The 12427-nt window shown below is 46.3% G+C and overlaps 1 protein-coding gene across 2 annotated transcripts; it reads right to left on the bottom strand.

Moving 5' to 3' along the window:
* Positions 1-2490: 2490 nt before the first annotated feature.
* GLRX (glutaredoxin) lies at positions 2491-10554 on the bottom strand. 2 transcript variants are annotated; one of them, XM_045847935.1, is made up of 3 exons: positions 10064-10554; positions 5337-5455; positions 2491-3699 (listed from the first exon to the last, which is right to left on the bottom strand). In XM_045847935.1, exons 1-2 carry the CDS (start codon positions 10268-10270, stop codon positions 5342-5344), a joined length of 321 nt encoding a protein of 106 aa, XP_045703891.1. In that variant the 5' UTR covers positions 10271-10554; the 3' UTR covers positions 2491-3699; positions 5337-5341. The 2 variants fall into 2 exon arrangements, with proteins under 2 accessions (XP_045703891.1, XP_045703890.1); XM_045847934.1 differs by having other exon boundaries at positions 2491-3704; positions 10064-10527.
* Between the last annotated feature and the right edge of the window lie 1873 nt (positions 10555-12427).

Below are 12427 nucleotides of genomic sequence, written 5' to 3'. Positions count from 1 at the left end.
AACAAATAGGTCATCCACAAGTGATCAAGAATCAGAATGGCTTCAGACTTTTTTTTTTTAAGTTTAAGGTGGCTTTGGTCTTCTTAACAGCAACACTGAAAGCAAAAGACCGTGAGAGGCGTCTTCAAACTTCCAGAGGAAAAGTTTCCATCTGGGAGCCATATCCAGTGGAACTGTCATCAAACACAAGGGCAAAATAACAATATCATCAGACAAGCAAGGTTTCAAGAAATTTGCTTCCCATTCTCTCTTTCTTAAAACCTATGGTGGATATTTGGTCCTCTGAAATAAAAACTGAGATAGAGAAAGACACGATCTGCTACTTTCCCTCAGTCTCTGTTGGTGTAGACCTGCCTGCGTGTAGCCTCTCAGCCGGACAGGGGCTCCCAGCCCAGGCCCCCAGTGCTCAGCCTCCCCTGCAGCCAAGTGCTGGGGCTGTGGCCTAAGCTCTGGCCAATGGGATGCGAGCAGGCGGTGCATGCAGCCCCTAGGCTGATGAGACCTCTTAGAGCAAAACCACCTGCCTGCCTCTGGACTGCTATGAGAAATAAATTCCTAGCATAATTTTATGTTTTTGTTACAGCAGTTTAGCTGTAACAAAAACCTGCTGTAACAAATGTATACAGGGTGTGGGAAACAGAAGATTCGACCCTGGAGAGAGGGAAATGGAGTCCCTAGGAAGACAGTGACGGGAGGTAAGTCCCAGAAAGAAAGCTGGGCGCCCGCATAGAGGGCACCCGGTGCAGACTGGAGCAGTCATCCTCCACGTCAGGAGCTCCCTGTTGCGTTTCCTTTTTTAAAACTGGAGGACAGAATGCCCAAATGAGCCCGCAGCAGGTCCCTGCCTGTACTTTGCTTGTCTTGTGCTGAGAGACATTGCTGTTCCCCACACCACACACACCAGCCAGTTGAGGGGTGTGGGAGAACACGCCCCCCGCCCCCACAGAAGTGGCGTGTGCTTTGACCTTTTCCTGAAAGCCTCTGGAGGTGGGCCACAAAGCGAAAATGCTGAGCAGCTCACTTCTGTTGACCTTATTTCTGGGGGCCACCCCTCAGCTGTCCGCACAAGGGCCTCCCTAACCATGGGGTGCCCTGTGTTTCCAGGGCTCCCTCAGGGCCACCCCTCTGGTAAGTTCCCAGGGAAGCTGAACCTCCCCCTTCAGCTCACCTCCTCCTGGGGCAGTTCATCTATTTCCAATATTGCCCTTTTCTTACACAGCTAGGTTGCTATTTGGTATTGCTTTTTCAACATGTATTGCTTAGGGCAGGGGTGTCAAACTCATTTTCACCAGGGGCCACATTAGCCTCACAGTTGCCTTCAAAGGGCAGAATGTAATTTTAGGACTGTATAAATGTAACTACTCCTTAACAGTTAAGCGAGAGTTTGGCACTGCCACTGGGTAGAAACACGGTGCTGGGCTGAATAAAACAAGGTGGAGGGCCAGATCCAGCCACGGGCCTTGGGTTTGCCACCTGTGGCTTAGGGGTATCATAGGGTGTAAAACTATAAAGACAAGCATCAGAATGATTACAACAGAAATGAGCTAGATTAATGTGCGGAGCGAGGGAAGGATTCATTGGGAAGGGACACATGGGCTTCTAAGGTACTTTACCAGTACTATAGAGGCACTGTTATAGAGTTGCTTTATTTATTAACATTGAAGGCATATATCCAGGTGTTAAATAGAACTGTGCCTGCTTACCTCTTATATGTGTTTAACACATTTTACAATAGTTTTAAATAGGCTTAAATAGCCATGAAACTGATAAATGTGTAGCAAGGACTAGGGCTTGGGAGGGGTGGAGAAGGAAAGACTTTCAGTAGAGATTGACATGTTAAACCACATGCAGGTGTTGCTTTGATAAAGTTGAAGTTCTGTGCTAGGAGCTGGGTGTACAAAGATGTGAAAATCCAGGCTCTTGCCTTTGAGTGTGGTATTTCTGCATCTGGCAAGAGACCAGTGCAGATGACTAAATACAGCTGTATTCAAATTTGGAGTGCTTTAGGGTTACAGAAGAGGGTGCAATGGCTTTTTTAGACAGAAAGCAGTGAGAAGAGAGGATAGAAACAGTGTAGATAGTCTGTAATCAGACCTTGAAGGAGGAATCTGAAAGCGGAGCAAAGGAGAAGAGACCCAGTGAGCAGAGAGGTAGGAGGTGTGGGGGGAGGTGCAGGTGGGCGGTCCGGAGCAGGTCAGGAATTGTGCAGGCTGCACTCTGCACAGCCGCCAGGGGCAGCATCACAGTGTGGCACGGAGCGTCGCCTGCACAGGAGACACACTTCCCCAGTTTGGTTGAAGGGAGTGGTGTGGGCCTGCAAGGGAAGAGAGCGGAAGCCAAAAGTACAAGGGTATGAGCTGAGAAATGGAATGTGAAGTGGAAAAAAACAATTAAACTTAAAACATTATTCAATTGTCTAGGATTGACATATTATATTCAAATTATTTGTCATTTCAATATGAAATTAAAGAATCACATCAACCATTCGTATTCAATGAAGGACAGCAGCATGTACCTTTATTTATAATGGCAGGGGACAAATATGAACACAGCTTCTGACTGATGATCACACATTAATATCATCCCTTATGACTGGTCTCAAGAACAGAAAAAAATTGGACAAAAAGAAAATCTCTGTTATCTGTGACTACTTTATTACACAGAAATTAACCTTTCACAGTAGAGACTGCAAAAGGAAATTAAATTAATCTTGTGATTCTAGAACAAACTTCACAATGACAGATTCTTAAGTTTTCAGAGTAGGGAATAAAAGGAGAGAAAATCATTTAGGACAGTCTTTCTCAAATGCTGCTACTTTCACAGACATGTTCTTGGGTGACTGGGTTGCAAGTTTATGATAATGTTTTGAATATATGTTTTAATTTGTTTGTAATTTAAACAAAGCGATACACAATTGTGCAGGAGCACCTAGACGATCGCCTCACATAACAGTGCTGCCCGTGGTCACAGCATCTGCACGCGCACCTCTGACCCCTGAGGCACCAAGTGGAGGCCCGCTGCGCTGACCTCTCCACGCCACATTCCCTGGATTGGGTGCTTAGGCCCTGCACAGGACTGGTGGACACTCCTGTATGTCATGGAGCTTTGGAGCAGTGATGCTCAAGGTAGGATGAGAGGTGACTGGGGAGACACATGTAGTTTCAAAAAGCACATTGAAAATACCTACTTCATTTTATGTAGAAACTCTATGAAGTGAAACTCAACAAAATAATTTTGAGGGTGGTAGCATAAAGTTAACTTGCAGATTCACCCTAGGGGGCCTGGGATGAACTTGGCTGAGAAGTGCTGGCTTAGAGGTAGAGTCCTGGCACGTGAAGAATAGTTCATAAGAGCCACGTGCAAAAGAGAAAGAACTTTTGGGGGGTCAGTGAGGGGATCCTAAGCTATAACTTGTCACAGTCTTTTGGAACCCAAGGGCGAACCCAGAAGAAACCCAAGGAGTCCATCTGCCTTCTCAGACCTGTGGTTTGTGGCAGGTGGGTCCACTTTTAACACTGAGTCAGTAGAAGCAAAGCCTGTTTGTTGCTAAGAACTGACCCCTGCCATTTTTTTGGTTTAGCTATTTCGGAATTTTAAGTAAACAGTTGCTGGGTAAAGGAAGGTCCAGGTCTCAGTCAGGAAGAAGTGCTGTTGTCATTCAAGAGCCTGTCAGCCCTCAGGGCGGTGTCAGCTGGGGGTCTGCCCTGCCAAGGAAAAACACAAAGAACTGAGTTTTCTTGAAAAGGTAAATTCCCCTCACTTCCCTTTCATCACCAGAACACTTATTCTTGTTTATTTAGACACAATCTGTTACAGATGGCCTTGAGAAGCAGTTGGCAGCCAAATACTGAGAGCATACAGTGCCAAGGACAATGCAAATAGAGGCCTTGTGAATATAGGGACTCTAATAATTGGGGAAATGATATTTCCCATATTCCCAGGAAAGTCATTAGTTTTCCCCCATTCTTAATCTAAGTCTAAATTGCTTTAAAAAAAAAGAAGTGTTCCAGAATAGAAAACATCTGGCATTGCAATTAATTTAGTTTTGATTGCTTTAGTACATGCGGTAAGACCAGAAAGCTAACACAAATACAGTGTTCACCTGCTGTGATGATGTTATAGAATTGTGATTATAAGGTTTGTAATATTTTTATTGCAAAGGGTTCAGTGGTAGTTTTTCAGAACTTTTTTTTTTTTTACTTCTGTTGCTATTCTGAGTAACCACCACAAATTATATATACTCATTGCTCAAGGGTAAATTATTAATTAGTGGGCAATAAATACCCCTCAAAGAACATTTTGGTTTAAGGACCAAAAATGTCTCCTCTGACTAACAGCCAACCACTGAATCTCCCTGTGTGAGAGTCTGAGGAACAGGCCTCATTAGAAGCTAGCTAGCACCAAGAAGGGCTGGTGGGAAGGGGAGCTCATCAGATCCCAAAAGCATCCTTGTTCTGTTCTAAAGAGATCACTACCCTATGGTTTCCTCTTCAGCCAAAGATATCCTTTAGGTTACAGTTTTAGAAAACTTTGTTTTGATGTTTGAGAAGTCCATTAGCTTGAAACTGAGTTACAGTATGAACACAGGTGAAGCAATATTACCTTGCACTTATTATTTGCCTAATATTGCTTGCACAGGTGAAGCAATATTACCTTGCACACTGCACTTATTATAGTCTGAATTGCTTACCATGACCTGTGGGCTCTGGCCACTGTCCACATTTGCCACTCCTCTTCCCTCTCACTGCACTTTACTCAGTCTGCTCTTCCTTGTTTCCGATTCTGGAATTTTCTATACTAGTCACCTCAAGGCCTTTGCACTTGCTAGTTCCTCTGTCTGAGAGCTTTCCTGCTTCATCTCTACATGACCATCACAAGACCTTTAGGTCAACCAGCCCCTCTGAGAAAGACCTTCCCTCACCACATTAGCGAACTTCACTCCCCACCCCCTGCCACGTTCTACCACATTAGTCTATTCATTTGTTTCAGGAATTATTTACTGATTTTTCATCTGCCCACCTCTCTAGAATGAGTTTCATGTTATCTTTTTTTCCATCACTATATTCCCAGTGCCTCAGACAGTGTCTGGCGCATAGTAACTGCTTAATAAATATTTGCGACATGAAGGTTGAATGAAAGGATTTCTCTCATTGACATGATTAATTCCTTTATAAAAAGGGGAATTCACAAATGATATTACAGTTCCTCAGATTACTCCAAACCACCCTTCTCCTAGCCAGAGGGCCTTCCTAGATTATGATAAAACACGGCAGTAGAATCTCACCATCTCCCAGTTCTCCCAGTGCCCCTGGCCCAGCGTCCCACCTGCCACTCACCATAATTACTGTAGAGCTCCAATTTGCTTTAGCCGCGTCAACAGTTCCCCACGTCCATGCATGTTTGTTAGATCAGTGCATCCACCTATACACTCTTTACCAATAAAGACTCGAGGTACCTAAAAAGAGTAAACAAGCCAGAACAGTTAAGGAGCTTAATTATTAACTTGAAGAATGACATTTTATCCTTCCTCTAGGTATTTCCCATGGTCCAAACTTTCCAAATCACTTTACAATCTCCTCAAGTGTATTACAGTTCAAACCTTTGTCTAGGAATAAAATTATGCCCTGGGGGGTGGAAAAGAGTCCTCACGACTGTGTTGCAGAGAGAAAATGCCGTAAGGTCTTCTTCTTAAGTCACAGAAGGGGCTGCCTGCTCCTCTGGCACCACAGGCTTGTGGGGCCCTTTGCAAAGGGAATATGGCTTTTGTGAGGCTGAAAGAACAGCCTCAGAAAGCTGAGGTCAGAAACCTAAGTTTCCCCCTGGGTCCTCACCATTACTTTAGAGAATATAAAGCTTGCCCCATAAATTGTTGGGGTCTTTTGGGTTCTGTCTCCCCAGGAACACTTAGCTAATGTAGTTTTTAATGTAATTATATTGCAGAACTCCTATGGAAAGCAATGCCTATAATGAAATAAAAATCACCTGATTTTTATATCATACTATTTTTATATTATATAAGGAAGAGATGTAGTCATTCTAGACTTTCTACCTTATCAAAAAGAATTGAGCAATTGCCATCACTCCTCCAGCTTGCCACATATCCACCTTTGACAAGGAAGTTGGCCAAGAGGTTGTTAGTTAAGTTAGTAGGTCAGAACACCCTGAGAAACCAGGAGTCCTCTTTTTAGGCAGTGGAACCTGCACCAGAACTACCAAAGGGCTTGTTGAGACATAGATTTCTACTCCTCCTGGCTGCCCACCCCCAAACTTCTGACACAGAAGATCTTGGGCAGGGCCCAGGAATTTGCATTTTTGAGAAGTTGCTGGGTGGTACTGATAATGCTGCTCCAGGGACCATGTCTGTAAATGACTGGGTGACACTTAGCAGCTGTTCATTCCTCCCAGGTAACTGAGGCTTTTAACTTTAAAAACCCACAGCCCACAGCAGCCCCCAGGTGCATGCGACAGACACTGAAGCACAATGGAGCTCTCTCCAGGGCAGAGCCTTGTGTAGCCATCTGGCAAGGAAGCTGGTTTGCCTGAGAGCTGAAAGGCCCCTCTGCACTTACACCTACCCTCTAGTCTCTGCAGCCCAAAAGCACCTTCAAGCTGCCGGTTAGCTGCATTACAGGTTGCACCAGACACTGGGGAGGGGTGGGGGGCTGTGGTGGCAAAACAGGAAATGATTCAGCTGAGGAAGGAAGAGGACATATGCCCTAAGTGCCTGCCCCTCTGGGCTCCATCCCCCTTTTCTGAGGAACCTGAGAGTCTGTTATGGATAAGAAGCAGAAAGAGAACTCTCAGCACAAACAAGCTGAGTAATATAGGCACCCTCACTCTCCTGAAGCAAGTTTCTCCAGTCCCCAGCCTCAGCTGGGTGCATCTTCTGTGCTCTAAGGTTGCTCGGATGCAGCTACTCAAAGCTGCTTCCCAGCACTTCTCACCACTGCCGTGGCTACAGGCCTGGAACAACCCACCATCATTCTTCAAACAAGTGAAGCTATGCTCTCCAGATGTTTCTCAGTTTCAACCTTCAACCTGGCCCTCCTCCAGCCTCTTCCCCACAGCTGCCAGGGTGATGCTTTCTAAACTAAGGCAGTTCACCTCACTCCTCTGCTGATCTCACATCACCAGCCACAGTCCTGATGGTAGCTTGAAAGGCCCTCCCAGCCTATACCCCATGATGTCCCAGACTTCAGCTCCTCCTACTATCTTACTAGCTTCCAATGACCCTGGCACACAGGCCTCCTCATCAGGCCCGCTTCTGGCCTAGGTGGGACCTTTGCACTTGCTATTCCCTGTTCCTGAAACACTCTTACCCCTACATTTCTGCAAGCCTGGCTCCCTTACCTCCTTTAGAGATCCATTCAAATCAATGAGGCCCCGATGACTCCATCTAAAACACTGCACCTTCCTGCTTGCTGCCTACCTCCCTTTTCTACTTAGTTTTCTCCACAGCACATAATAATTGTCACCTTCCGACACACTATTTATTTACTAGAGTATAAGTTCTGCAAAAGTCGAAGTTTTTGTTCTGTTCATGGAAGTGTTTCCAATGGCTGAAAAAGCACCTGATATGTAGTAGGTGCTTTAAAAATATTTGTTGTATCCAGTAAAATTATCCTTCAAAAGTGAAGAAATTCTCTCTCTCTCTCTCACACACACACATTGAAGGAATTTATTGCCATTAGACCTGCCTTACGAGAAATGTTTAAAGAAGTTATTCAGAGAGAAGGAAAATAACAGGCCAGAAATTTGAATCTATATGAAGACGAATTTTAAAGAAGGAATAAGTTAATGGCCTGATCCAGGACACGTGGCTACAGCAAAACCTAAACAGGTTTCTCCAGGTACATGGCCTGAACTGAAGGCATAAGTTTCTGTAATGAATTAAGTCCTGCTGGGCTCTGACTCCACACACAGCACCGAGTGCCATGATGGGGCAGGACAGCATGTGCCCTCAAGTTTTCCATCTCTTCCAAGATAAATGCAGCACTGTTGGGGACCATAGAGCACACAATTCTAAAGTATTTGTCCTTCCCCTTGGAGGAAGCTGTGAAAAAATGACTTTTAGAATTGAAAACAAACTTAAAAGACCACTAGAAGGAAAATCATTGATTACAAAGAAATGGAAAAAATTGTTAGCAAATGCATGAAGAGGCTTGTTTGTCCTGCTAGAAAATAGATGGTGCCCAGTGGAAGACCACAGCTCCCAAAACTTGTTGCAAATTGGAATCACCTGGGGGACTTTTTCTGGCTAGAAAATACTCTTTTTCCCAGCTTTACTGAAGTATAACTGACAAATATACTTGTGTATGTTAAGGTATAAAATGTCATGGTTTGGTAGAAATTGTAAAATGATGACCACAATCAACACATCCATACCTCACATGGTTGTCATTTTTGTGTGTGCGCGCTGAGAACACTCTCTGCAAATTTCAAGCATACAATGCAGCACTGTTAACTATGGCCACCATGCCGTACATTAGATCCCTAGAACTTACTCCTCTTATCACTGAAAGTTTGCACCCTTTGACCTAGGAGAGATCTTTAAAACTACTGATGCCTGGATTCCACCTCTGACTCAGTGACTAAATTGGTATGGGGGATGATTTGGGCATCGGGTTTTTTTTTTAAAAAGTTCCTCAGGTGATTTTAATGTGCAGCAGCATTTGGGAACCACTGGCCAAGAGGGACCCGTCACAGAGGGGGCTGTAGTAATACTTGCATGGCCCTTTCCCTCCCACGGCCCAGCCAGCCTCTAGGGCTGGTGGTCCATCTAAATGGCAAGAGTGTCTCTTGCCATTGAGTCCTCTGCTCCAGGACGCCCCAGGACCCTTGGAGACAAGAGTCCTCCACCCACAGCTAGAGCCCTGGAAGCAACAGGGTCACGTGGTCAGCCTCCCTCTGCACTAGAGTGCTGATTTCTCACTGGACAGGTGAGGAGAAAGCCTCCTGTGCTTTCAGATCAAGAACCCAGGGAACACTCTGTGAGCCAAACTAACACTGAACTCGGACACGTGCTTCTGAAACACTGTCCTAGAAAGTGCATCTTGAAAGAGAACTTGGGTGAGCTGGTGGGACACCGGTTACCCCAGCCAGCACCAAAACTGATATAGGCAATCCGGTTGGCTTGGCATCCCAGAAGAAGCCATGGGTGCTGAAGAAGCCTTTCCAGAGAGAGGGCAGCAATTCTTAGAGAGTCACTCAGTCTCTTGGTAGCAAAGGAAACTCTGGTCCAGTCTTGCAGCCAAGAAGGTCCTTGAGGGTCACTGAGGGGGGAACTTGCCCAGGATCACACAGCAAGCCAATGTGAGAGCCAGACCCTGGCCTCTGGATTTCCTACTATGACAGTCCTAGAAACATCCCATAACTTAGAACAAGGAGCAAATAATAAGCCACTTAATATTATAAGATTAATAATTTTTTCAACTTTCAGTATCATTTATTTTTCCTAGAATCCAGATACAATTAACTGTACCCGTTAATAAGATTTTTCCAAGAGGAGGAGTTAGGCAAGACACGGAAGGATAAGTAAATTAGGTTAGGATTAGAGAGCCCACAGGAAAAACTGAAGGACAGCAAGTCCCACTTGGCCAGGGGAAAACAGGAGAGTGCACGCAATTCCCATGGGGTAACAGAAACGTACAGATCGCATCTGGCCCCTTCACCGCCACCCCCTCTCCAACCCTGCCTGCCCCCAGCACTGCAAGCTGAAAACTGTCACTTCACAGCTTGCTTAAAACAAAGACTCCAGCTAACTCCTCCCACTCCTGACAGCTGCTGGACCCACGGACCCTGACACCCAGCACAATCAGCTGTGTCCCCTCCTCGGTTCTGAGAGGACCCTTGATGACAGGCAGTCCAGCTGCCCACTCAAGGGAGCAGTGTTTTCTCTCAGGCGCCCTCCCCCACCTCACATGCCCTCCCGAAGGAGCCTTAAGTGACAGAGCCCTAGCGGTGTCCTAGAGAAAGACACAGGCTAGGCTTTCCCAGCCCTAACAAGAAAAAGGAACCTGGGTAGCCTTTCCCTGGGCCTTTTAGAACAAAACCCCAGACTCACTGTTCTGGCTCCAGTGAGCTGTTGCAGATAATCTTGAATCTTGTCTGTGTTACCGGTGGCTGTGATATCGACAAATTCCAAAGCCCCTTGTCTGAAGGAGAATTGGCTGAGGAGCTCTTGGGTTTGTCTGCAGTAGGGGCAGGTGGGCTTGATGAACACCACCACCTTCCCAGGATGGATTTTGCTGTTCACAAACTCTTCAGCCATGCTGACAGGCTTCTGCCTCCTAGCTGGAGATCCTCAACTGCAGGTATCACTCAGAAGTATAAAACGGAGGCCCAGCCAGCTGGCTCTCATTTAAAGGAACCTCCCTGGAGGAGGAGTTTGCCGGAAAGCGTGCTGGATTTTTAAAGGGACAGCCCCAAAGTCATTCCACTCGAAGATGATTCACTAGCTAGTGATTCCAAGGAATGCATATTTGCATTTAATCACCAGTAGCTGTGGTCAGGATGTCATTGTTGTCCTCAGATCTTTCAGGAGTGCCTGCACTTTAGCAGAAAGTAGGGTCAGAACATGCTCTGGGGAATCACATAACACACAGACCAGCCCCAGGCTGGGGACTGAGCAGGCAGTGACCTCCTAGAGTAAAATATTTGTTTGCCTTCTGGGAGACAGGGTTTTAAAAAACATGCATGCAAACAGAACTAACTATTCAAGAAGTAGAGCACATGGCAGCCTATTCAGAGGAAGTGAAACTAAACTTGCATTTTGTCTTAAGGTTGCTCCCAGGCCTGTTACTTACCCTGCACAGGGTTTTTGTTACTGCAGTTATTTTACAACAGTTAAAAAACCTGGAGATTTCACAAAAGAGTCTGATCTTGAACTTCTCTTATAAGTCAAGTCGGACGAAACAGCTTGTGTTCCTCCATGGCAGACGCTGGGGCTGAGTAGCTGCTGTCCACTTTGGATGGGACAGAGCGTGGCTCCGGTTCACTGGAAAATCTGGTGCTCTCCTCTGGGGCGCCCATGCTCCCTGGTAGGCAGACGGAAGTCTGTTCTAGGGCAGTTCTGATTCCCTCTGCGTTCAGGACATTAAACAAACAAATCAGGGGAAAGCCATCTGCTTTGAAAGTACATCATCCTTTTCCCCAGGAAGTTTTACACTGAAACCAGAGTATCTATCACCAGAGAGCCGTGGCCTGATTTGGAGCTGGGCGTCCCCAGGGATTGTCCTGTCTGTGGAATCCCAAGTACAGTGCAATTTCTCAGAGAAGGAAAGGGATTCTGATTATTACTAAAATTCAGTGGAAAAATGGGAAACAGATTCTGAGTCATGGCCAGGCAGCTGAGAAGTGAGATCTCTGCCAACAGCTGGAATGCATGATGCCAGGAGGCCTGAGGCACTTGTCCTGGCCAGGGCTTGGGACTTCTCAACACTTAGCTTCATTTCCCTCCTGAATAAACCCATGGGAGAGTCTTTGTCATCTCTCTTCTTTTTCTTCCTTTTGCTTGGACTCCCATGGCCAATCCCTCCATGAGGCTGAGGATCTCTTGTGGACCCTCAAAGCTGCTGCCTGCTGCTCGCCTGACCCAGGGTTCAGCAGCATGCCTGTATCTGGCTGGTCCCTCGGTGCCTTTCTCTCCTCAGGGCCTGGAGCTCACATCTCCTCCTCTGCTGGATCTTTTTCCTCAGCGTGTGACTGTTCGAGTCTCTGCCTAGTTAGAAACCGCAACCACCACCACCACCACCACCACCACCACCACCCTCTATCTCATTTGGGCCTGCTTTCCTGCCTCTGTCCTTTTCTTATCAGACAAGTTCCACGAAACTGGCTGTTATGTTTGCTTTCTGTACTTTCCTCATCTCCAGCTCTCTCCTCATCTCTATGCCACCTGACCTCCTTTTCAACTTGCTGCTGAAATTCGTTTGGTCAACACAATCATGACCACTGCACTGCTGTATCACCTTGTAGTCAAGTGTTCTGACTCAGGCTCACTCAGAAGTGTGTGTGTGTGTGGAATTTCTGGTAAACTGGTGGAGTGAACCCTCCAAAGAATGTTTGCACAGGGTGCCCTGAGGGTCTGGGTTCCTGGGACAGAGGCTGGGGTGTAGGCGGACTCAGTTGTCTGCTGTACAGCTCAGCTCACGGCAGTAGTGTGGAAAACTTTTGGACTGATGGCCACAGGACAGAGTTGAAGGAGGCACTTTCATGAGGGACTGTGTGAGACATGGAACACAGATGACAGAGGGGGAGTGTCTGCTCCATGTCTTAGAAAATGCTGTAACTTCTGCTCAGTGAAGAATTCAGAACCTAGACCACTCTGTTTCACTGGCATTGTGGTGGGTTATGGCTTTGGCCAATCAGAGGATGTGCCAGTCCATCAGCACACAGACTGTGTCGACTCCTCTGGGCAGTGCCCCTG

Source organism: Phyllostomus hastatus, unplaced genomic scaffold, assembly GCF_019186645.2.
Source record: "Phyllostomus hastatus isolate PE091 unplaced genomic scaffold, TTU_PhHast_1.1 phas_contig_58, whole genome shotgun sequence".
Lineage (NCBI taxonomy): Eukaryota > Metazoa > Chordata > Mammalia > Chiroptera > Phyllostomidae > Phyllostomus > Phyllostomus hastatus.
The sequence above is the reverse complement of the archived record's forward strand: the minus strand, read 5'-3'. Positions and strand labels throughout refer to the sequence as shown.

Coding starts and splice junctions, on each gene's coding strand:
- GLRX (XM_045847935.1), bottom strand. CDS start 10,270: ATGGCTGAAGAGTTTGTGAACAGCAAAATCCATCCTGGGAAGGTGGTG. Junction 5,456..10,063: donor AGCTCACTGGAGCCAGAACA/GTGAGTCTGGGG, acceptor TACTCTTTTTAG/GTACCTCGAGTCTTTATTGG.